This window comes from Neolamprologus brichardi, chromosome 11 (assembly GCF_056152115.1).
Source record: "Neolamprologus brichardi isolate AB-2024 chromosome 11, ASM5615211v1, whole genome shotgun sequence".
Classification (NCBI taxonomy): Eukaryota; Metazoa; Chordata; class Actinopteri; order Cichliformes; family Cichlidae; genus Neolamprologus; species Neolamprologus brichardi.
In genome coordinates this window covers 27,994,620-28,018,799 of record NC_142114.1, presented here as the reverse complement: position 1 = coordinate 28,018,799, position 24,180 = coordinate 27,994,620, and the positions used below count along the sequence as shown (strand labels likewise).

The following is a 24,180-nucleotide window of genomic DNA, read 5'->3' as shown; positions in this document are numbered from 1 at the left end:
TCATTCCACTGCAGACAAAGGTTAGCTTTAAAGGTTATCACTGTTATTTAGGCTAGCCAAGAAAGAATTATAAGCCTCATTCCCCAAAACAACACACTTGTCTGTTGCTAGAGAACGCCTTATATCTAAAACAAAGAGGTGCTGGTTCACATTTATCCAGTGCTGTGTGTTGGCCAGCTAAAATAAAAATTGTGGAATTGGAGGGAGCGAAAGGTGATGTTGACCTTGGATGTATGGAGAGCAGGTGACAGAACGACTAGTGGGAGATCCCACGATATCCAAGAGGTACAAAGAGGAATGTGAGGTCACGTACCTTTGATTCCCTCCTCTTTCGGCCTAAAACGGGCCTCTGCAGGAAAACAATCTGTTTGGTGGACAGACTTCCATCACTAAAGGACACGGGGTCAAAAAGAGAAAGGGAAAGAGAACAGACCATCAGCTGAAATTGTTGGATCTTCAGACATGATTTTTTTAAAAACCATTTTACTTATCAACGTTTAAACATTTAGAAATTCTGCAATGCACAGACAGATTTTTCTTCTTCCTGAGTGCTTGAAAAAGTGCTTTCTTAATCCAAGATAAATATGCACAACTGATTGGAGTAAAATGCCGAGATAACACGCGCTCTTTTTGACCATTCATCAAGATAGTCAAGTTAACTGCCGGCCACTGCTCACGCTTCCCACTCTTATCTGACATTTAAGGATATAGGCACACATTTGTAGCCCGACCTCTTCCCTGCTGTCATCTGTAAGTGTCATTTCTCCACTTTGCCTTTGAAAGACGCAGAAAAGCAGCTCACGTGTAAGCAGACAGCCTGCCTTTTTGCAACTTATGAACATGTTCTGCTGCTCTAAACACGCATTTCTTCTCTATTTCTGCATTCTCCCCGACATAATCCTTCTTCCCATGCACATGTCTCACTCCTGTGTTCTGAGAAGGATAATCTGCAGAAGTACTCGCACAGTACTGACAGATTAATTGTGGCAGGAAATGCAGATTTGTTTCTGAGTGGGCTTCCTGTCTCACACATTCACTCTCAGGTCTGCTCATATTTTGTCATGTGCGGCCCTTTTCTCAGCCCATTGTGCTCTCAGTAAATAGCTCCCCGCTCAGTTCTAACTCTTATCTCATGTGACAGCCTGTTTTGTGACAGTTTTATTGTTTGTTTCTGTGTTATTCAATCCATTTTCTCTTGCTATGATTGGATCTGGCTTAAAAGGAGATATGTCCCGTGATAGTATCTGCCACAGGTTCAATAACACATGCACATAAAAGTCGGATGCTTTCTAAACTTAAGCCGCCTGCTCAACTTTGCGCTTGAAGAAAGACGGCAGGTTTATGATCACTGCAGAACCTTAGCAGCCTGCTACAAATCTCCCCCTTCCCAACATCAAATAGACTTGAGACTCCTTTAGCAGAAGGCTTACTATCTAAACCATCCAAAGCCTACCACAACCTCTTTTTTTTTCCATTACCTCTTTCCTTCCACCATTTATACATAAGCTATTTTCTAAGCTGTCAAGAATGCTGAATGGCTTACTGGTGAATCAAAGCTGAAAACTAGCTGGAGTTTCCAGCAAAAAGCCCCAGCCCATTAAGTTAGAAAGGAGTGGATGGCTTAGAAAATCACAGGCCTTTACTGAACCTACTTTTGGCTGTCAGTGTCAGCTGCACCATTATAACCTGAAGCTATACAGAACAGCAATAGCCTGCGCCTTTTTTTATGTGTAAATGTACCTGCTGGTGGCTTCATCTGTACGGGGGAAAAGCCCGCTACAGAACTCAGCTGGAAATTGCCTCTTGAAATAAAAAAAGAACAAAAAAAAAAAAACCTGACACATGCAATCAAACACCAGTGGTGCAAAACTAATACACTGTGTAAAACACACACACTATTCCCGATATTAAGCTTTTAATACGTTTGGATACCTGCAATAACGAACAAGTTCGTCTGAATCTTCTTTGTCTCCCTTGTTGTTGTCCCCCCAGTTAATGTAGAGAAATTTGCAGTCACTGTAGTTAATGGCTTTAAAATGTAATTACCATCTCCATTAATTGAATGTGGAGAACGCATGCTCTGAGACAACTACATGAATTAATGTTGTGTGGAGAAGCCGCTGAGCACCAGTTAGCATTAATTTCAGACGCTGCTGAGATCAGTGACACTTATCTGAACCCTCCAGATGAAGTGCAGCCTGGAAACCCTCACGCTATGCAAAGCATGCATTTGCAAATTTTGCGTTTAAAAATGGAGGAGTCGACAGCACAAAAACAAGTGTAATGACTGCTGCTAATCTGAAATAGATCATCAACCATTATTTTGGAGCGCAAAATGTTTTTCAGGCAGGGAGAGAAACGAGCGCTGTCTTGTACTGTATCTAGGCCGACTCTGATTAATTAGCCATGTTGTGCTGTTGTGTTGTGGCATTTTGAAAGAGAGGAGAGAGGGGGCCGTAGGAAAAAAAAACACAGGATGAAAAAATAGAGGTAATTAATCAGCGATGCAGTGTAACAACAGCAAACATGAGCAGCTGAGGTGGGGGCAGAGCAAACAATCCGTAACTGCACTCATAGAATTACTGCATACATCAAAGTACCCTATATTATGAAAGGACAGCTTCACATTATTCAAAGCTGATCTTAAAACGATGCTTCGTGTCTGTATACACATTAAAAGAATTACTGTCAGCTGACGTCATCCTTCAAGCCCATACTGAACCTCATACTGGGTGCAGAGAGATTATTCTTAAGCGATTCTTCTGTAAGTTATCTGCAGCTCTTGCTCTGCATTAAATTGCTTTCTAAATTTAAATGGGAGCATAAAGTAGATGCCAGCAGTCAAAGTTTGACAAATCAAGATGGCGTGATCTGGAGTCTTTTTCATATTTCTTCCACTTCTTTTCGGTGCTGAGGGGCATGACAGAAAGAGAGAGTCTGGACTAAAACTTTTTACCCACGATGGAGCCCTTACTTGAATGAAAATTCATCAGCTGGGATGGGAAGCATCTAAATGCAGTGAGATCCCTACCTGACACTATGTGACACGTTGTGTCCTGTCCCTGCATCTGGACATGGCTCATGATTCAAAAAGATTACTTTAGCGGATGTGTTTTATTGTAGCACCACAGAGACATTGTGCTGAGGTTAGTTGCACATGTTGCATGTGATCTGCAAGCATTTGAAGCTTTTTGTACATCAAAAATAACAAAGCATAGGGACACTGCTGAGCTCACCACACAAACTGACATGTAAAAATAAGAAATATCAGTTGTGACCACATGGGACTAACTCATACACACTTTTGTAATATCAGGGGACTCGTGCACCTTGTATTCCTTTGGTTGGGTTTTTTCAGCTGGTTCCTTTATGGTTCACCAGAGTGGATCATCTGCCTCCATCTCACTCTACACTAGGGCTGCCACGATTAGTCGACTAGTCACGATTACGTCGACTATCAAAATCGTCGACGACTGATTTAATAGTCGACGCGTCATTTAAAGCTTTGTAAGATCACAAATGACGCAGGAATAAGTAGTAGGATTTAAGAGTGTAATAACGGACTGAAACAGAAGATGGCAGCACTGCATGTACAAGGACGCCAGCTGCCGTTAAACCCCGAAGAAGAAGAAGCTCTGTCCCAGAATCGATAGCGCCCTGCTAAGTCTCCAACAATGGCGGCAGCTAGTTAGTTTTAATATTACTCTTATTATTCTTTCTGGGTCACAAAATAAACGTTTAACATATTTTCAGGCGAGAATGTAGCTGTGTAAACCTCAAATATCTGCTCAGTTTATCAAGACACCACATATTTTCAAAAGCGCTCCGACGTTTTCGGAGACGTCTGTTACCCACTAGCTTGATAGCTAGCCGGGGGCTAGGCTCACTAGCGGCAAATCGTTTTCAAACCCACCACTGTCTTTTGCTACTCAGGGTAAACATATAAAAGTCACTTAGATAACTTAAAAATGTTATTGTTTGGCCTTTTTTTAGTATTTTATTTGTTCCTGAGTAAATCGGTTTGGCTGAGATTAAAGTTATAGTTTTTACACAGCTGAATAAAGTAAAGCAGACATCTGATTATCAGAAGTGTGAGATGCTCGAGAATATACTCCGGTGTCCTGTTATATTTTAGATAGCAAGGAGTTTATTAAACTTCACCAAAACAATCTGCAAATTTCATTAAAATTTAATAAACTATCATCTTGTCTTTATTTTTAGTTAGCACATACCTTAAACACTTAAAGCTGTAAGCTAATGATAGTTATATAAGAGCAGATGCTGCTGGTGCAATAAGCTGTACGTTTTACGTCCAATGGATGATGATCTGATTAGTCGACTAATGACAAAAATAATCGGTGACTAGTCGACTATCAAAATAATCGTTTGTGGCAGCCCTACTCTACACCTAGGCTCATTTTCTGTCACACCAACCCTCTGCACGTCCTTTTTCACTACATCCATGAATCTTCTCTATGGTCCTCCTCTTTTCTTACCGGCCTGGCAGATTAGTCTAATATATCCACTATCCCTCCTCTGAGCCTCACCTCTCTAACTTGGTCTTCAAATCACTCAACCTGAGCTGTCTCTCTGATCTTTTCATTGCTAATCCTGTCCATTCTGATCTCTCACAATGAAAATGTTAGAATTTTCAGCTCTGCCTCTTGTCTTCTTGTAAGTGCCATTATCTCTAAACCATATATATATTATAGCAGGCCTCAAGACCAGATTGTGCCCCAACCGTGTCCCACTTGCTGCTGCCCTGCTCACACCTATCCACTCCACCCTGCCCTCTCATCTTCACTTCATTGCTTCGGATTGTTGAGACATTTAAACTCGTCTACCATCACTACATCTGTTCCTTGCATCTTCACTGTTACACCTGTCTCCATCTGTCTTACTTCTACTGACTTCTATCCAGAGCATACCTCCACCTCTCCAGGCTCTCTTCCACCTGTTCCCTACTCTCACTATTGATCCCAAAGTTGCTTGTGAACATCAGAGTCCACAGAGACTCCTGCCTGGCCTCATTCGTCAGCCTGTCCATCACCACTGCAAAGAAGAAGATTCCCGATGGCTCCGAGTCCCTCTCCTCATATATGTCGTGCACCGTCCTCACATACTTTTCTGCTACTGTTGCAAAGTTCCTCTCTTGGGGCACCCTGTCATATGCTTTCTCTAGCGCTACAAACCACAGTGGGAGATATAAATAATCAGGTAATGCTAAGAAAATGTCTAAATTAGGAGGCTGAGAATTCTTGTCTTTCACATCAGAGGTTAACACACAAACAATGTCTGTTATTGGTAGCTTGTTAAATAGGCTGTTAAATAAAATGCAATCAAATGATTGGAACAGGTAGATAATTTACAGGAAGTTATATAGGCTTCATGTCTTCACAATGTTATGTGTGAACTGAGTCATCTTTAACATCTGTTGCAGAAAAATTGTGTTACAATAATGTTAAAAATATAAACGACTAAAACATTCAGGAATCGGAGGACGCAAACGGCACAAATCATCCTCTGCGTGTTGTGGAACAAACTCTGTTTCGAAGCGAAGCCTTCAGTGTGACTGAGAGCATGCGAGGCCTTTGACCATAAGCGGATGTACACTCATACAGCGGCGATGAGTGATGAGTCAGCACAGGCTTAGATGAGCAACCGTTACATTTCTGTGAAGAGATTTTCCATCAACAGTCAGAGCTGCAGCTGCTGCGCTGCTCAAAGCTCAGCCTACATTAGCAGAGATTTAGGTCAATTTCTGCCAGAACTGTCATATTTCTTTGTACAATAACTTGCGCATATTATATTTCGCACCATGTGCCAGCTTTCACAGGAATGCAGCATATAACTACAAGTTTATAACCTTAGATGTGAATTTTACACAAGACCCAGATTTCCATTTGATGTTTCTTTTGTTACACGTGAGATATTATGTTACTACTTTTGCTACCTACTGAAATTAATCTAGTTATTCCTGCAAAAGTTATGATCAGCTTCACCTCAATGAAGCAAAAAGAGCAAAAATGCTGCTCGATTCTTAATAATGAATAATAATTCAATAGTATTCAAATAGATAAATGGAAGAAACCATTCGAAATGAGCCTTTCTGTATGATTTATATTTTGAATTGTCCTACTGAGGTATACATTTCCAGAAATTTCGGTCCTTTCCCATAAATAAATAATTAAAATGGACTTTTACTGTAACTTTTACTTGTTTTATATACACTGGGCGATCGTGGCTCAAAGAGTTAGGTGTTCGTCTTGTAACCGGAAGGTTGCCGGTTCGAGCCCTGGCTTGGTCGTTGTGTCCTTGGGCAAGACACTTCACCTGCTGCCTACTGGTGTTGGCCAGAGGGGCCGATGGTGCAATATGGCAGCCTCGCTTCTGTCAGTCTACAGCTGTGGCTACAACTGTAGCTGCCTCCACCAGTGTGTGAATGTGAGAGTGAATGAATAGTGGAATTGTAAAGCGCTTTGAGGGCCCCGAAAAGCGCTATATAAATGCAATCCATTATCATTATTATTATTACCTTCAACATAAGCCTGCACTCTTTTAATGAGTGTGTCGTTTAATGGAGACAACCTGTTGCTAGATGTATCCCTATGGCAGGGATATTAAACTTTATTAGTAGGAAAAGTTATAAAACAGTTAAAATACAGTTAAAAGTTCAAAAGCAGTCCCCTCTTTCCTATTTTCTAAAGCTGTCCAGTGGGCCAGGTTGGAGTCCTGTTCCATGGGATTTATGCACATATATGGGGTGAAATAAAGCGTTTTTAGGTTGTACAAGGTTATATTAGGGAAATGGGATTCAGTATTCATATACATACATATAGTTGTAAATATTAACCTCTTGGAACACACTGAAATCCTGCAGCTCTAGTTCACACTTGTAAATGGACTTAAAGCAATATTCATCATTATAGTTGCTGCAGTTCCTCCTGGCTGCCAACAGAGGTCATTAGATGTCACAGATTACTTGATCCCCCGTTAATAGACAATGGGATTACCTGTTAGTCTTGATTACAGGAGTTGGTAGCACACAAGTAAGCCTCCATCCATATGTGGCCAGAGACTGAAGCAGAGGAACATAATCAGCCTTGACCTGCAAACCCTGTGGAGAAAATAAGATGCCCATTACAACTTACAATCAACTCAAACAGCCCTAGAAATGCACATAATCCTGATCTTTTATCCCTTAAACGCCACGTAAGCGAGCATATTATATTCCAGAGTGCAACTGTGATTACAGCCGTGAAGCATCAAGCTATGAAATGCAATCAAGAGCTGTCAGCTTTGCTTAGAACTCAAGTCTCATTTAGAAAAACTGCCTCCCTCTCAGATATGATGGCTTTCATACCATGTATGTCTGAAAGGTGGTTTTCGACCGCAGCGGACACAGGAAAGAATAAAAACGGAGACATAAATCAAGCGCTACAGAAACTCCCCGGCTGCCATGACTCAACATTGCAACCATCTCTATTCCCAACAGGTATTTGTCAGCACTGTAAGTCCTTGAGCAAACACACTACTCATGTGACACTGCTCACTTTGTGAAAACATTTTAATACCATTTGAGCTATTAAAATACAATTAAATGAACCATATCCATGTTGTCTGAGTGATGGATCTAAATCAAACACAGGAGCTTATTTAGGCTCGGGGTGGGGGGGCACATTACTCAACGTTAACGTTCTCAACGGTACGTTGAAAACACACGCACCTACACACATGGACACACGCTTTTGTGAGAGGAAGTGTGTGTGGTTTGCTATCGTGCCGTGTTAGACGTCTCTAAAAATGAAAAACCGCAACGCGTGTCAGACAGATTTTTTACACCTTCAACAACAAATGCATTTGCACGCGCGCACACATGCAAAACACACACACACCAACAGATTTACTACTTATTTAAACACCTCAAAGAAAGACCCCGTCTTCACCAGGACTCCTAGAAATTAGGGGCTATGTATAATTAAGATCACTTGAAAGGCAAAAATAAAACAAAAGAGCATTCGAGCCGTTACAGTTCATCATTTCCAGACTGTTAAGCTCAGTGGTGCAGTGTGAGGTCTGATATGAGTCAAGAAGGCAGCGAACATGAATAAACTACACCACAGAACTCCACAGGGTCTATTCATAGTGCAGCGATCATCTGTACAAGAGACCTGAGAATATTTCACACCTACACATGCTGCATTAGACGTCATGGTAATGAGAAAGATGAGGCTCTTCTCTATTTAAAGCTGCACCAGCAAAAATTTTCTTCAGCCTCAGTCACAGAGATGTTGTGCCAGACGAGTGTCCCCTTTTTCACTGAACAAGCTTCACGGTGAAATCCAAACCAGAGGCAGACCAGCTGTTTTTTAAAAACTCTTCCTTTGTTTGGTAATAGTACAAAAACAAATCAGTGAGCTATGATAATCATGCCATTTTCTGAAGGCAGTCTATTTTAATTACCCCTGCTTTGTAGCAGGGATTGTATATAGTTGTCCACTGCAATGTTGTCGTTGATAGTGTTTGTCTGGTGATGAATTTTTTTTTATGATAATAGATCAAGTTGGCAATCTAGAGGCCACACACAAAACTGTAATTTCTTATTTGAAATCTCACAGACGTCTGCATGTAACATAAATATAAAAACGTAGTCTTGGAACTAAACTTTTACCGTCCTTATTTAGTATTTTTTGTTGTATGGCATGAGAGAGTTGAGAGGCTTTAAAAAAACGGAGATTAGAGCCATAAACTGTACATAAAAGATGGAAATGGCCACCGTGATATGAAGTCCCAAAGTGAGGAGTAGAGCTTATTGAGAAACTGAGGTAGACACAGACAAGGGAGCCGTAAGGTTGTTTACTTCACAGACCTCTATATAATCAGTTTTTTAAACCAGAGGATTTCCCCCCTGATGGCCTTTAACCTCCTAAGACCTGAACTCTTCTACTGCATGCATTTTTAATTTCTCTTTGATATTTGGGCATATTGGGGCCCAATGAATGTAAAAACAAAGAATTACCAGATTTTTTTTTACCTTTTGTTTTTAAGAAAAATGAGAGCCACATATGAGGATATTCATTTAAAATTTTGATAGAACAGTAAATGGCCTGTATTTGTATAGCATTTTTACTAGTCCCACCTAGGGACCCCAAAGCGCTTTACACACCTAGGCTACGTTCACACTGCAGGTCTTAATGCTCAATTCCGATTTTTTGATCAAATCCGATTTTTTTGTCTGCTTGTTCACACTACAAATAAAATGCGACAGCAAACGCGCTCTAGTGTGAACGCTCAAAGCGGCCGCATGCACAAAAGAAGACGTCACACACAACGCGCTCTGTTTAGACCCAGAGCAAACAGTATTGTTTGACTGATGGCCGTTAATATAAAGACTTCGGACTTTGTGTTTCCCAATTTTTGCTTTAAGTTATTTTGTTATTTACATAATAATGTAAATAACCTAATAATGATCCTTATTGCTGTTTTAGAGGAGCGGTGCTTCAAAGGATAGTTGCAGATTTCTGTCAGAATCTGCAGATTATACAGTACAAATAAAATGTTCACGTTTCTCCAACGTTGTCTTCCCAGCAGTTTCACTGACATCTACACGGGATGGCCAGGAAGCGTTCGCGATGTCTTCTCGGACGCTGATAATTGGCGTCTGTCTTGTGTCAGTGACGTAAAAGACAGATTTAATGCGACATGACCGTTCAAACAGCAGTCGCTTTCTGAAACATCGGATATGTATCGGATTCAGCACCACATATGAAAGTGACCCAGATCGGATTTGAAAATATCGGATTTGTGCCGTTCACACTGTCATACCATGATCGGATATGGGTCGCATAGGGTCAAAAAAATCAGATTTGATGCGCTTTCGCCTGCAGTGTGAACGTAGCCCTAGTCATCCACCCATTCACACCAGTGTGTGAATGGGTGGATGACTAGGGCAGTTGTAGCCACAGTTGCCATATCGCGCCATCGGCCCTTCTGGCCAACACCAGTAGGCGTTAGGTGAAGCGTCCCAAGGACACAACGACCGAGACTGTCCAAGCCGGGGCTCGAACCAGCAACCTTCCAATTACAAGGCGAACTCCCAACTCTTGAGCCACGGTCGCCCGTTACACAGTAGTAGTATAATGTCTTTTTAAGTGGATATCAGGCCCTTGTTGAGCAAAATTGACTATTTTGGTCTAAATAATCCAAAATGTGATGTCCACATATGTGGACGCAGGTCCTAGGAGGTTAAATGATGCATGTTTAAGACATTTATGTTGTATAATGTTTTTTTAGGCTGTGTAGATATGACTGCATTTTTCTGTATTCACAAAATAACTGTGATGTAAGTAATCGCAACAGTCACACTTAGTTGTAGTGAATGAGAGGACTAATATTAGTTCTTCTGCTCTTATCAGTTGTCTACTTCATGTGTAATTGTCCTGATTTGCTGTTATGTTGTTCATTTATGTCTATTTGCTTGTTATCATGAATTGACTCACATGTCATTTCAGGCCTGGCACTCCTACCTTCCACACTTTCCCACCTTTCTGTTCACCTGCATGCCTTCCCTCATTAGTCCCTGCATATACACCGGCAACATTTCCCTCCTTTGTTAGATTGTATTTATGCACTTTCCCTCAGCATGGCAATTTTTTTCCTCATCTGTTTGTTTTTTTTTTTTACTTTTTCTGCTCATATTGCCTCTTTTTTCTTGGCTGCCAGCTTGCTTTTCACCCTGTAAGAGACTTTTACCTGCCGTACTTGACTTTATTTTTATCCTGCCTGTTTTCTGTTCTGCTTTTGGGTCTATTTCTCTGAGCGGTGGCATACAATGGTTACATTATATAATAATGTAACACACATGTATACACAGTAAAAAGTGACCACTGTGCAGAAGACATTATCGTCAAGGCATATTTACTGTAAGAATTTGATTTTGTTTCGTAGCATTCATATTTTGGGAAATACCGCTTAAATGTGATCTAACGAGCGTTCGAATTTTCTTTCCTTTTTTTATATTTTATTTTTTAATAAACAACCTATAAGCACAAATAAATCAAAATAAACAAAAATAAACAAACGGGTGTACCATCTAGTGTGTATACACACACACACACACACACATACATACACATACAGACCCATATACTTGGACATACATACATATGTATTCGCCTATACACTCATACATACTGACATGTACATATATACACATAACAATTCAGAAATATGCCATACATAATTACAGAGATTCAAACAAAATCGGGTCTCCTTGACAAAATGTAGTGTTTCCATTTATCCCAAATATCACTAAATATGTCATATTGGAGTCTATTAATAAAGGTAATTCTTTCCATTTTAAACATCCCATAAACAATCTCATACCAGTCATTTAGTGATGGAATTTTCACACTAAGACATTTCTTGGTAATAGTCTTACGGGCAGCCAGACTCAGAATACCATACAACAGCTTGGACGTTTTATCTACATTCACTGAGTATAAATATCCAAACAGAAGTTCATCCCAATTAAAGGGAAGTTGCATACCAAAAATGATCTGTAACTCGAATTTTCTTTCCAATGTTTAATGTGGATACTCACATTAAACATAGCCAGGTTATTAAATAATGACGTCAGAGTAAGTAAAAGTAATCCCCTTGAGCCAAAAGTACAGGCTGGTTTCAAGTAACAGGTCAGCTTTTAAGGGATCCCAATGCTAACACGCCACGAAACACTAACTTATTGTGCGATAATCGCACACAAATATGAATAAAAGAAACAACCGTGAGAATGATAAATGGACTGGCACTTACTTGCTGCTTCGCTATTCTAAACACTCAAAGTGCTTTTTCGTATAAGCCACGTTCACCCGTTTAGACAGACATGCAGCACTTTCTAACTTTCACACGCTCACGCTAACACACCAGTGGATACAACAGGAGCAATTTGGGATTCAGTGTCTTTCTCAAGGGCAGCCAGGCATCAAACTACCAACTTTGAGATTACTAGATAACCAATTCTGCTGTGCCACATCCCCTAAATGTGAACAACCACTATTACATACAGCTGCTACAGCTGAAATGCTATTATTTGACTTGCTTTTATGGCCAGCATTTGTTGCTTTAATGCACACTGTGTATAACTAAAAATACTCAGCTCAAGTGTTTCGATAGTTTATTACTTTGATACTTTTAATGCCTCTACAACTACCTCGACTAATACAATCTGTGTATATAACTTCAGCTGATTAATTATAATTCCACATCTAGAAACTTGGATAATTTACATAACTATTCCAGCTGCTGTGACTATATCACTACTACCGTCTGCTGACTGCGACTGGCTTTCATGGCAATCATACAGAAGAATGAGCACATCACTGACAAGAAGACTGATCAGCACACAATGCTCATTGTTCTCTATGAGACAGACTTCAAGCAAAAACACTTAAACCCATCCCATTATGCAACTCTGCATTTTTCTTCCAGAGAATCTTATTGATCAGAGTGAAGCAACATGCACAAACAGACCTAAAGCAGCCACACATCAAGCTGTAGGTTATAAAGAGCTAATCGTTCGGATACAAGACACAGCTCCAGACATTATTTACACAAGCATTACTTTCTAAGTTCCTACAGGGAGCGGTGCATCTACGTTTTTCGGTGGTTTATGTTGGAACCACTCCCAGAAACAGGCTCTCTTTCAAAGCCTGCCCAGAAAGTAAATTGAGAAATAATTTTTCTGTAATGGCTTGCTGTTCTTTGGAGTGGGTGAAAGTTAATCACAGTCCCTGGAGTGTGGCTCTTGCTCTCCCTGACTTATTATGCAGGGCCACCTCGCTGCATCAGCACTCCGGCACCAACCTGTGAGGCTGAAAAACAAAGCAATCACACCGCCATCTTTGCCTTCGATGTTATCTGAGTGGGACTATAAAGGAGGGCCACACAGTCAGAGGACAGAGAAGAAGTATTTTAACCGCCATGGTCAAAGCTAGTTAAAATTAAATCCATTTTTTTCTAAAAACATTTACGCCTTATCCTGTAATAGGGTAGCTGGGCTATCTTAGCAGGAACGAAGGACTCTGTCCTTCTCTTTCTCAGCCTTTAAAAGCTGGTTTCTTGCTGATTAACCTCCCCTCTACCACTCTCAGACAAGGCACAGGGATATACTACCCAGTTTTTGTGAACATAGACCTTTAGACAAAGTTTTTTTCGGGCTTGCAGCAGACGAGGGTTCACATCAGCTCGATGTTTAACGTGCACTCTGTGAATCAGTGGTACAAAAACACAGCTCGGCTGTTTTTTCTTTAAACCCTTGACTCTGAGCAACATAACAGCCCATAATTCTGTTTTTCACCGTCTCTGACTATATTTGAAGGCAATCGAGGTCAAAAGGCTTGCAGACTCAGTCCAGTAATAATGAAGCGAATACCATTTAATAAAAAGACATTCAGATTCTGCAGCTCCTGATAGGTTCGTTCAACCCGGTGTGTTGTCACAGCAACAGAAGATTCAGCATCCACTTTTTAAAGCCCTGCAACAACCTTTTCTGAGTATCAGCAGCCTTCATCGCAAAAGTAAAATATTCAATATTTTAGCTGATTTTTAAAGGTATTGGCTTCAGTGTTAAAACACTGAATGGCAGCGTATTGAGTGCTGGTCTTAGATGCTTTTCATGTCAGCTTGCTAATGGAAAAGCTACCATGCAACCATGCTCCTCCAGTAGAGGCAAGAGGTCCTTAAAGACTTCAAAAAATTAGAATCATAAAAGCGCATTGCGACATTAGAAAGTGTACGTCTACAGACAGACCCATTGGTGCTAATAAAACAGGCACATTGTGTCCACTTTGTTATGTTTGAGCCTACACAAAGTGCAATTATTAAGGCACGTCACATGTCCGCTGTGTTTTCAGGCACCACATAATGCTGTTTTGTTAGATGTATTTCACCTTTACAAACAGGGTGTTTTGGGGCATTGGTGACGCCAGCTGGGGCAACATTGATGGCTGAGAGATAATGACCCATTTTCAAGACCTACAAAGGCAACCTAATGATGTTAGGGGTGTGGTATAAGATACAGTTTGAACAGACAGAAAATCATGTTTCACGTTCACTTTTACACTAATGTTCAACTTTTAATTTTTCCTGAGGTTAAAGCCTCAGTTTTGATACATTTATGAAAGAATATAATCAGTAGATCCATTTAGTACTACTTGTGACTGTGCCACACAGTCTTTAACAATACTATCTGTCATTGGTAAACAAGATATTTTTAATATTACCTAATTGATTTTATTTGCCATTACTCTACCGTTATCATTTATGTGCATTTACTTTTATAATTGTATTTCTTCCTTTCCTCCCTTGTCCCTCGGGGAACCTTTCCTGAGCTTAAAACTGGATTACTGCAACAATAATAAAGCTTACAGAGTGCATTCAATCTTTGGCTTTTACAAGGCATTAGCCTACTTTTGAGTCAAGACTAGGCCATGCAACCTGATAACACATGATGAGGTGGTTGGGCAAACAAAGGATCAGCTGGTGCAGATGTTAGTGTTCATCATATGTCAAGTAAGGGCTTTTATTATGCACTTTAGAAGACACAGAAAATATGGCCATTTGATGGTTGGAGCCGACAATTAAAAATCAGTCTAAGATCAGAAAAGCCATCAGCTTTAAAAGAAGCAGATTCAATTATTTTATGTTATAAAAAGAGAGGTCAAGAGAACAACTGTGATAGGGAAGGCTGTTTTTCTCTTTGCATCGCTGTTTTTCTCTTCAGTTAGACAACTGGAGAGGAAAGGAACAAACAGTGAAGGTTTAGACTTAACTCAGACACGTACAAACACATCAGAAGGGATTAACTTCAGATACTTCAGACACTTTGAACTTGACACCTATTTTCCTATAATGCTTTTTTCTATTCTTATCACCCCTTCATGGTACAATACATTGGCAGAGGTGAGAGACAAATCTGTTATTACAAGGAAAATCCCACAATTAAAAATGTGAAAATGAAATTATTTGTTATCAGTGAAATTTACTGAAAGTTACGGAAGCGTAGAGCTGCCACCCAGGCAAAAGATAACCAGAGCTATATCACGTTATAACATGAAAAGTTTATTGTTCTAAAAATATACTTTTCATGTTTGTACAACATAATATCATTATTATTACAATATACATAATTATCACCAGTGTTGGGAAGGTTACTTTTAAAATGTATTCCATTACAGATTACAGAATACATGCCCCAAAATGTATTCTGTAACGTATTCCGTTACGTTACTCAATGAGAGTAACGTATTCTGAATACTTTGGATTACTTAATATATTATCATGCTCTTTACAACTACATGAATGTACTATTGCTGTGATTTATTACTGTTACTGAAGGTCCGCGGCTCCGAACCGTAGTAAAGGGACCTCTGACTAATACGGTGGGTTCTGTGTCGGGCTCGTAGCCGAAAACTAGCTTTACTTTGTTGTCTGGGTCACTTTGCTAGCAGAGACAGAGAGAGGCGTAGAAAGGCTGCTCCAACGGAACTTATTGTTTTTGGAGGAAAACACGAACACGGTGTACAGTCGAGTCTTAATAGCTTACTTACAACTGGGCTCGTCAGGCTCTCTTCTTGGCTGCAGTGGTTATTATTATATTTACATGCTTCCAGCTCCCGTTTTTCCTCGATGACAGCTCGTACTTTTCCTTTTTCTCCCTCCCTCGCTCACAGACACATAACGTGTATGGCAGTCCATTCTCCCTGCAGCACGGACTACACTGCCCATGATGCTACATTCTTTAGAGCATAGGTGTCAAACTCTGGCCCGCGGGCCAAATTTGGCCGCAGCCTAATTACATTTGGCCCATGAAGCCATACCAAATTACTATCAGAGCTGGCCTACTGGAATTATACAGCTAATATATATATTGTTTAGTATTAAGCTTTGCTTGTTCCATATTCAGTTTTTCAGCAAAACGTGTTTTGAGTCCATAAGAAAGGATTCATTCTCATATCTGGAGGAATAAATATATTTCAATAAATATTAACGTTAGCGACTTTGTTCCAGTTTTGAATTTTGGCCCATTGTGTATTTGAGTTTGACACCCCTGCTTTAGAGCTATACCTGTAGCATTCTGCCTGTTAGCTTAGCACAACAACAACAAAAAGGCCTCTCTCACCCAGGAAACACGCAGAGAGAGAGCGTCACCCTGTAACCATGGCAACCGTAACGCTGCCGCCTGGAACAACAGAACGTAGCTGTCAAACAAAACCCAAACAGTCCTGACCCGCCACAATATGAAACAGGGAAGTACCGCCGTGTAATCCATTTATTTCAACAAAGTAACTGTATTCTAAATACCACCTTTTTAAACGGTAACTGTAACGGAATACAGTTACTCATGTTTTGTATTTTAAATACGTAATGGCGGTACATGTATTCCGTTACTCCCCAACACTGATTATTACGTTATAACAAAAAACTTTCACGTTCTTACAATATAAATATTATATTGTACGAACATGATAATTATGTATATTGTAATAACGTGATATTATGTTGTACACAAATGAAAAGTATTTTGTTAGAACAATAAACTTTTCACGTTATAATGTGATATAGCTCTATTTTTCTTTTGCCTGGTGGCAGCTCTATGCTTGCATAGAAAGTACTTAAAATGTATTTGATATTTAACTAATTATTATTTATGATATCACAGTTGGGAAGATTAAATGAGGGAGTGCTGTTGTGCACCTTGAGGCGACTGTTGTTGTGATTTGGTGCTGTATAAATAAAACTGAACTGAATACAGGTTATTGAGCTAATTGGTAAATCTGAAACAGGGCATCTCTTCTCCTAGACGCTATTGCTTTTGTGCATGGTTCCCCAAAAGAAAGAAATAACTGACTGAACCAAATTTGTACGGCCTGAATATATAATCAATGAGAAGCTTTTGCTGCTATGGCTGGTTGATGTGGAGCCACTTTTTATGAAGTTGTAGTTAAGTTAGGAACAGTACAGGCAACAGATTTCTATCTGCATTATTTGGCAGCATTTTCAGCTCTAGGACCTCCCTTTCACACAGGAGCACATCTACCTGCCGTACCGAAATAGACCCACAATAAAGAACAGTACAGTACTGTCAGCAGGCATCAGTAGAAACAGGTATGACATGGATCGGAACTACACTAAAATGTAGTAGCTGGGGTTGACACGTGTTGCAAAGTGGCTTGCACATGCACTGCGACTCTCAACAAGCTTAAATAGTGTCTCTAAAGCTGACACAGAAAAACTTGTTTACAGCTCATCTGAATGCTGCAGCTAGAATTTCAACAAGCTTCTAAAAGATCGAGCACTTTGCTCCATTTCCCAAATCTCTGGATCGATGTCCTGTCTCTCAAAAGACAGATTTTAAAAATAAGTCTGCACTAAATGGACTTGCACCTAATTACATTTCTATATATTCCAAGAATTAGACCAAAACAAGGTGAAGTGCCTTTTAGTTTTTATGGAAACAAACACCTGAAAGCTAAACTGTTATTTAATTTAAATCTGGGCTTCAAATGTGTTATTTGAAGTTGCTGATCAATGAACCAACTTCCTCTGCAACTTAATCCTCGATTTGTTTTCATGTCTAGTGGATGATTCCCCGTGTTCACATATGGTCTGAAGATTTAGTCATTACAAGGCAGAGTATAACAGCTGTCCCAGGGACACAACACAGAGGACGGGGTTCTCCCACAGTTAATCACCACTTTGACATTGCTTTTTTAAAGGGTGCAGCAGAAACAACCTGGGCTACAGCAGACGTTAGCACACCAGATATATATAACTAGCCATCTGTGAGCATGAGAAGCAACTTTAGTCTCGTTTTTTTTACTTTTAATTGTTGTTGTTGTTTTTCTATCATGATTGTGCATGGTTTATTTTCAAAATTCAAGATTCAAGAGCTTTATTGTCAATACAAGAGTATACACAGTACACAACGTACCGAACCAGTGTGCTGTTTCACCCCAAGCCCCCCATGGTTTATAAGTATATAAACGATATATCTCCAAGAGATATAAAACTAGGAATTACAAATAAATAACATGCTAAATTTTGGTAAAATGAAGGGATCAAAACGTACTAATTACTAATTATACAATGCTATAATTAGGGATGGGTACCGGTGTCCAGTGCCACGATGGCACCGGTTCTGACATAAATGGTAGTAACCAGACCGAAAAGCAGCGCACATTTCGGTGCTTTATTTTCCTGAGCTGTGATACACTTTAGATTCTAGCCAATCATTTTACGTTTCTGAGGATAGTAGGCGGGTCCAGGTACGTACGTTCTTTTAGAGCAGAGCTACAGATTAAAAATGTCCAAGGCGAAGCGGTCAAAAGTCTGGCTGTACTTCATAGCAAAATATGCAAACTCAGCAGCCTGCAACAAGTGCTTTAAGCTGATACTGTGATACTGTGCAAAGGAGGTAACTCCTCGAATCTGATGAAACACCTGGCGACACATAGCGTTTTTTTTAAAAGCCGAAAAATGCGCCGTATTTGATAGCTTGCTGTGAGACCTCACATCGAGCGCATCTACTGCGGATGTGGTGCCTGTTATCGGAGCCGGAGTTAGCAACATGAACCCGAAGAGGAGAGTCCTGGCCCCTAGCCCTGCCACTGTAGCAGAAATGAGGATGATGATGGCAGCAGCAGCCGTTCTTCTCTGCGTGAGTAGCTTAATGTTGTTCGTGTGTAATTTAGGTTGAGTAGGCTAACCACGTTATTACATTAATGCATGTAAGGTGAACTAGCAAACACCGTCGTAGTTACATGCGGCTGTCTTCTTGTTTGATGGCAGATACTCCCTTCACCCTGGCCAAAAAGGCTAAAATGACCAAAGAAAAAGTGGAAAACAGTTAAACATGAGAGGTTTTTGGACAAAGTTTGTGTTTTTTCCATTGTTTAAGCACTGCTTCCAACCAAGAATGATACCATATATGCCCTATAGCTGCAGAAAAGGCTAACATTGTTATCTTTTTACAAAAAACAGCTGAACATGAGAGGTTTTTGGACCAATTTTGTGTTCTCCATTCTTTAAGCACCGGTTCGAGCACCGTTTAAGCACCGGCACCGTTTCACAGGTACCGGTTTGGCACCGGTATCAGATAAAACCTAAACGATACCCATCCCTAGCTATAATAATAACAACTATACAATACTAACTGTACAATAAACAAAGACAGGACAGAGACAATACAAAGTGGATTGTGCAGTAGGCATTAAATACCAGGTTCAAGTTATTGTCAGGATATTGTACACGAGACAGGACGAAGACATGTGCAAGATGCAAAATGTGCAAATATAGTATAATTTAGATGTATGTTCAGTAACTATGTGACTGAGTGTGCAAATATGCATTTTGTTCCCAGGTCCAGTTTGTAGTGGATTTTGTTTTTGTTGTTTTTGAGTCTTTTGGTGAGTATTGTAACGTGTTTGTAGAGGTGTATGTGTATATCAGGCCTTTGGTGGTCGTGAGTTGAGGGCTCTGACTGCGGGGGAAGAAGCTCTTGCAGTGCATGTGACATGTGACAGTGACATATCGTGACATGCATAGATGTTTTAAATGTCTCTTTGTTTTCCACTTCATCTCTCTGGAAGGTACACTGGATTATCTGGATAGCGCTGTACAAATAAATGTGTCTTGACTTGACTACAGAGAAGTATAGACTGGGTGTGTAGAAGGGTATAAACTGAGCCTTCAGCTGATGTGGGCCGTCACTGAGATGAGTAAATCTGCTGGGATTGTCAGGGTTCTGGGTCTGAGCAACCCAGGATCCCTGAGCAGTTATGGACTGGTTATATTATATGGTGTTGCTGTCTCTCTTCTTCCTGTTTGCGGATGTGTGTATGTGTTTCTGCGAGCGCCGGTCTGCGGGCGCCTTCAGGCCTCGTGGGTGTGGCCCTGCTGGTGGACTGGCCACACCCGAAGCCACACACCTGCTCCTGATCAGGCCTCGTCGGGGGAGCTACTTAGGAGAGTCTTGGAGCTCCCACCGACACGGGATCATTTCGTGAGACTTCCCGTCAGTTCTCCAGTTGGTCTGTTTGTGAGTGTGAGCTTACCAAGTGAACTGAGGGTACTAACTACTGCCTCTATTTTCCCAGGAAGGATTGCTGGACGAGAGGGCAGCAGACACAGAGTGCACTGGCACGAGGGAGCGGACACACGAGCACAAACACTGGGAGAAGACACGGAGTGGAAGTCGGGAGCACACGGGGATGTATTGTTGTGTGTACAGTTTTCACTGTAAATAAACGCACTGCTTGTACATAGAGCACCGCGCCTGGGTCCTCCTTCCCCACACCCCCCCACGGTTTGCCATGCCAAACCGTGACAGGGATTGTGGCTAAGCTGACCTGAACAAAATGTGTTTGATGTTAGTTTCATCGTGCATCGATTAAACTAATTGCTAGATTTAAGTTTTCCATAACCCTTCAATGTGACAGAGACCATTAATTGGTAAGTAAAAAAGAAAAAATTCTACAACTGAGTCCTTCATTTTGGGGGCTTACAGAGATATGAAATGTATTTGAAGGAAACCATCCGAGAAATTTAAAGGGAGAGAGGTGTTTCATGGAAGCAAGGAGATCATTGGTTAGTCTCCAGGCAACACAAACAGTGAAGTAAAAATACAAAGATGTTGAAATAGTACTTGGTGCATTTAGTAATGCTATCATTTCGTTACATGGTACATGTTACTGTTTGTATACCTTATAGAAACTGCACCCTATAAGCCCAAACCTCTCCCTCTGTCCTGCAGCTATCAGCATCATCGACACATTGCCTGACGGAGCGGGTGCGACCTCTCACTTGCAGGAACAGTGCAAATTACTCTCCTTCTATGTAGGTCAGCTCTTCTCTCACCTCAGTCTGAGGAAATAGAGATATCATGGAGAGGTGATTCACATTAACGATCGCCTCTCTGAAGTACGTGTACACATCCAGGCCACAGCTCTCGCAGAACATAAACCAAATCAGATGTTTTTAATATGTAATTTTATAATTCAAATCTGTATCTTTTGTTTCTAGGGCCATCGAAATAACGTCCATGACCATGAGCGGAACAAATAAAATGTGAAACGTAAACTATTGAACTCGGTGGAGATGGATTTTGTGTGCACCTGATTGCCAGACGATAGGAGTGACTGAGCACAGACACAATAGGTGTGTGTTTGTGTGTTTCTGAGATGTGTTAAAACCATTTCTTCAAAGATTCCTTGCTGCCATACTGATGCTGTGATGTGGGGCCCTAATCCCATTTTAGACATCATTTAGTTTCTGGAGTCTGTGAAGCGCTGCTCTTCAAAGCCAGGGATGCAAGTGAATTCTTGGAATGAGTGACAACAATGTTGGCGCTCTTAAGCTCCTTTTCGCTTCCTTTGACTTTGGACTGCCATTTCTAGAATTTGAACTTCACTGATATTAACTTTTAATGTTTTTTCTGTAGGAAGAGACACTTTCTCTAAAGTCTGCCTGCAGATTTTCTGGTTTGTCTTTTGGGTTAGGAGTTGTTGGGATCAAGGCGTGAGCGAGCAGGCGATATCAGTGTTTGAAGTGGCGAAAAGAACATTTTACTCAGTGGCAGTTGTGCCATGATATCCATAGTTTTCAAAAGGAATAACAAAAACTGTTTACAAATGGTATGTGCTCGAGATTGCTTTATTTTTCTTGAAAAAATAAAACAAAACCCATCTTTTAAAAATCTGTCTTCTGATCCTTTTAAAATCTTAAGTCAGACACACAAGATGGTTAAAAACGCTGCACAAATATAGTGCTTTTAAACCTTAGATAAGTTTGACAAAGAGTTTCAAAATGTCCCACTGGGAGCTATTTGAGGTGCTGACCTGCAGTGGGAAGTGGCTCAAGGTTCATATCGGTTTGCCCAAGGGCAATCAGGCAGGCAGGGGGGGTGGGGGGGGGGGGGGGGGGGGTGGGGGGGGAAATCAAACCGCCACCCCTGTAATTAATGGAAAAATCAATCAAACAAAAATAAAGCTTCTTACTATACTGTTGGTGGTACAGCCTGTCACTCTATGGCACTGCCATTTGTGCTCTAATTTGTACCTTACAAAGACTAGTTTTGAATATCTGGTCAGAGATGTTACATTATACCTTAATATAGCAGTAAACAGTGTTGGTCAAGTTACTTGAAAAAAGTAATCAGTAACTAATTACTGATTACTTCCCCAAAAAAGTAATCTCGTTACTTTACTGATTACTTATTTTCAAAAGTAATTAATTACTTAGTTACTTAGTTACTTTTAAAAAACATGACTTACAACCTGAATAGGTGATAAAGCGATACAGCTTTCAGCCCAATTCTACTTTTTCTGCATAATCCATCATACAAAATGTAATCAAATGGAAAAGTCTCTTTTGAAAACTTGTTTTATTAGTTTTAATCTTTTAACTTTATGCATCAAGCAAAAATTTAATTATATGCAACATTCTCTGACTGGAAGAAATTAGTTTAACATTTAAACCTATTTTCTGCACATTCCAGCACATAAAATAAAAAAAAAATTTGTGTTTACACTCAGTCTTTCAAATAGATGCAAGTAAAACACAGCAGAAAATAAATAAAGTCAAAGACTAGCTGTCCTGTTGCTCTATTTTCACCTGTAAAGCAGGAGTGGGGTAGGCGGAGGTTTACCCTGGTGCAGGTGTGCCGCAGCGGTCAGTGGAAGAATCCGCGAGTTTCTCTGTGAATTTCCCATTACGTCGTTGCGCACTCTTTGCTTGTTTAGGGGTTTTTTTTCGCTGTAAAAAGCAGTTTTCTTCCCACGCACAACGGACACTAATGTTTTTGTCACTTTTTACAGAATCAAACTCAAAGTAAGGTCAGTACTTCCACGCTTTAAACGCTGCACGCTCATACTCTCTCTGCACTCGTTATATGATCCATTGTTGATCTGCACACAGCTGTTGTCACGAACGTCGCACTCGCTTACGTCACTGTCATGAGACATTCTCGCAAAAAAATCACGGTTTTAGTAACGCAGTAACGCAGCGTTCCTACGGGAAAGTAACGGTAATCTAATTACCATTTTTGCAATAGTAATCCCTTACTTTACTCGTTACTTTAAAAAAAGTAATCAGATTACAGTAACGCGTTACTGCCCATCTCTGGCGGTAAACAATCATCTTTTAAAAGGGTGCTTGTACAGCATAGTCTGGTTGTAAGGACAACTAACAGCTTTATCCACCTCACATCTGGATCTACAGCCAACCTAGAGTCACCAATTAACTTAACAAGCACGCGTTTGGACTGCGAGACAGAATTACCTGAAGGAAACAGAGCAGTGCTAATGTCTGCAGCACCCTGTGGTCCATAAAAAAGACAGAGAATAAAACTTGTTTTTCATTCGACTTAGATTTTACAGGTTTACTGAACACAGAGACCATCTCCTGTTTTACACCTCAAAATGCAAGAAATAGTCTAAACATGTAGAAATTACTAACTGGGCATAGATCAAATAATTACCAATAAATACCTGTAGGAAGATACATATAGTTAGAGTTTTATATACAACTATTTGTGTGAAAAACAAGCTCTTTCAGCTTCAAATTATTTAGCAAAACCACTGAACACAGTTGTGTTTTATCTTCTTGCAGTACTAATAATATCCATAAAGAAGGCAGTTTCTCATGGTAACCAGAGAGCCTCTTATCATTTTTCTAAGTTATGTATGAAACGCTGAAAACCCCTGCACAGAAGTAATAATTCCTTCGAAAGGTTTATTTATTTGTTTGGCTGTGATTATAGGTGGAGTAGCAGAGCCATTCTGCATCTCTGCTGCACCTAATTAGAGCAGCAAACATCCGTGCCAATGTTATTGCTCTGCTAAGAGGTATTTCAAAGGGTCAGCAGCAAAAACAAATTTTCTCTTATAGCTCCAGTGTACTGTATGTGACCATGAAGTGTAATTTCAATTTTCTATGTTGATAGTTGGACCTTTGGAGAAATTGTACTGTTCAAATTCCTTCGCCTTCATAGAATTGGACCACATACTAGCAAAGCATATAAAACCAACATTATGTGCATGATTGGATACCAGTGAAAAAAGGTCAATGTGTTCTTTTGGGATCTGGGTAAACTGACCCTTTAAGAATGACCCTTTCAAGACG

The 24,180-nt window shown here is 40.3% G+C and overlaps 1 protein-coding gene across 1 annotated transcript in view; it reads right to left on the bottom strand.

Moving 5' to 3' along the window:
- rftn1b (raftlin, lipid raft linker 1b) overlaps window positions 1-24,180 on the bottom strand; it is a 156,865-nt gene that overhangs the window by 5,544 nt on the left and 127,141 nt on the right. The window contains exons 9-10 of the mRNA XM_087848469.1: window positions 7,014-7,117; window positions 314-389 (exon numbers count right to left, since the gene is read on the bottom strand). Of these exons, the coding sequence (XP_087704595.1) occupies window positions 314-389; window positions 7,014-7,117 (180 nt within the window). The remainder of the gene's footprint in view (window positions 1-313; window positions 390-7,013; window positions 7,118-24,180) is intronic.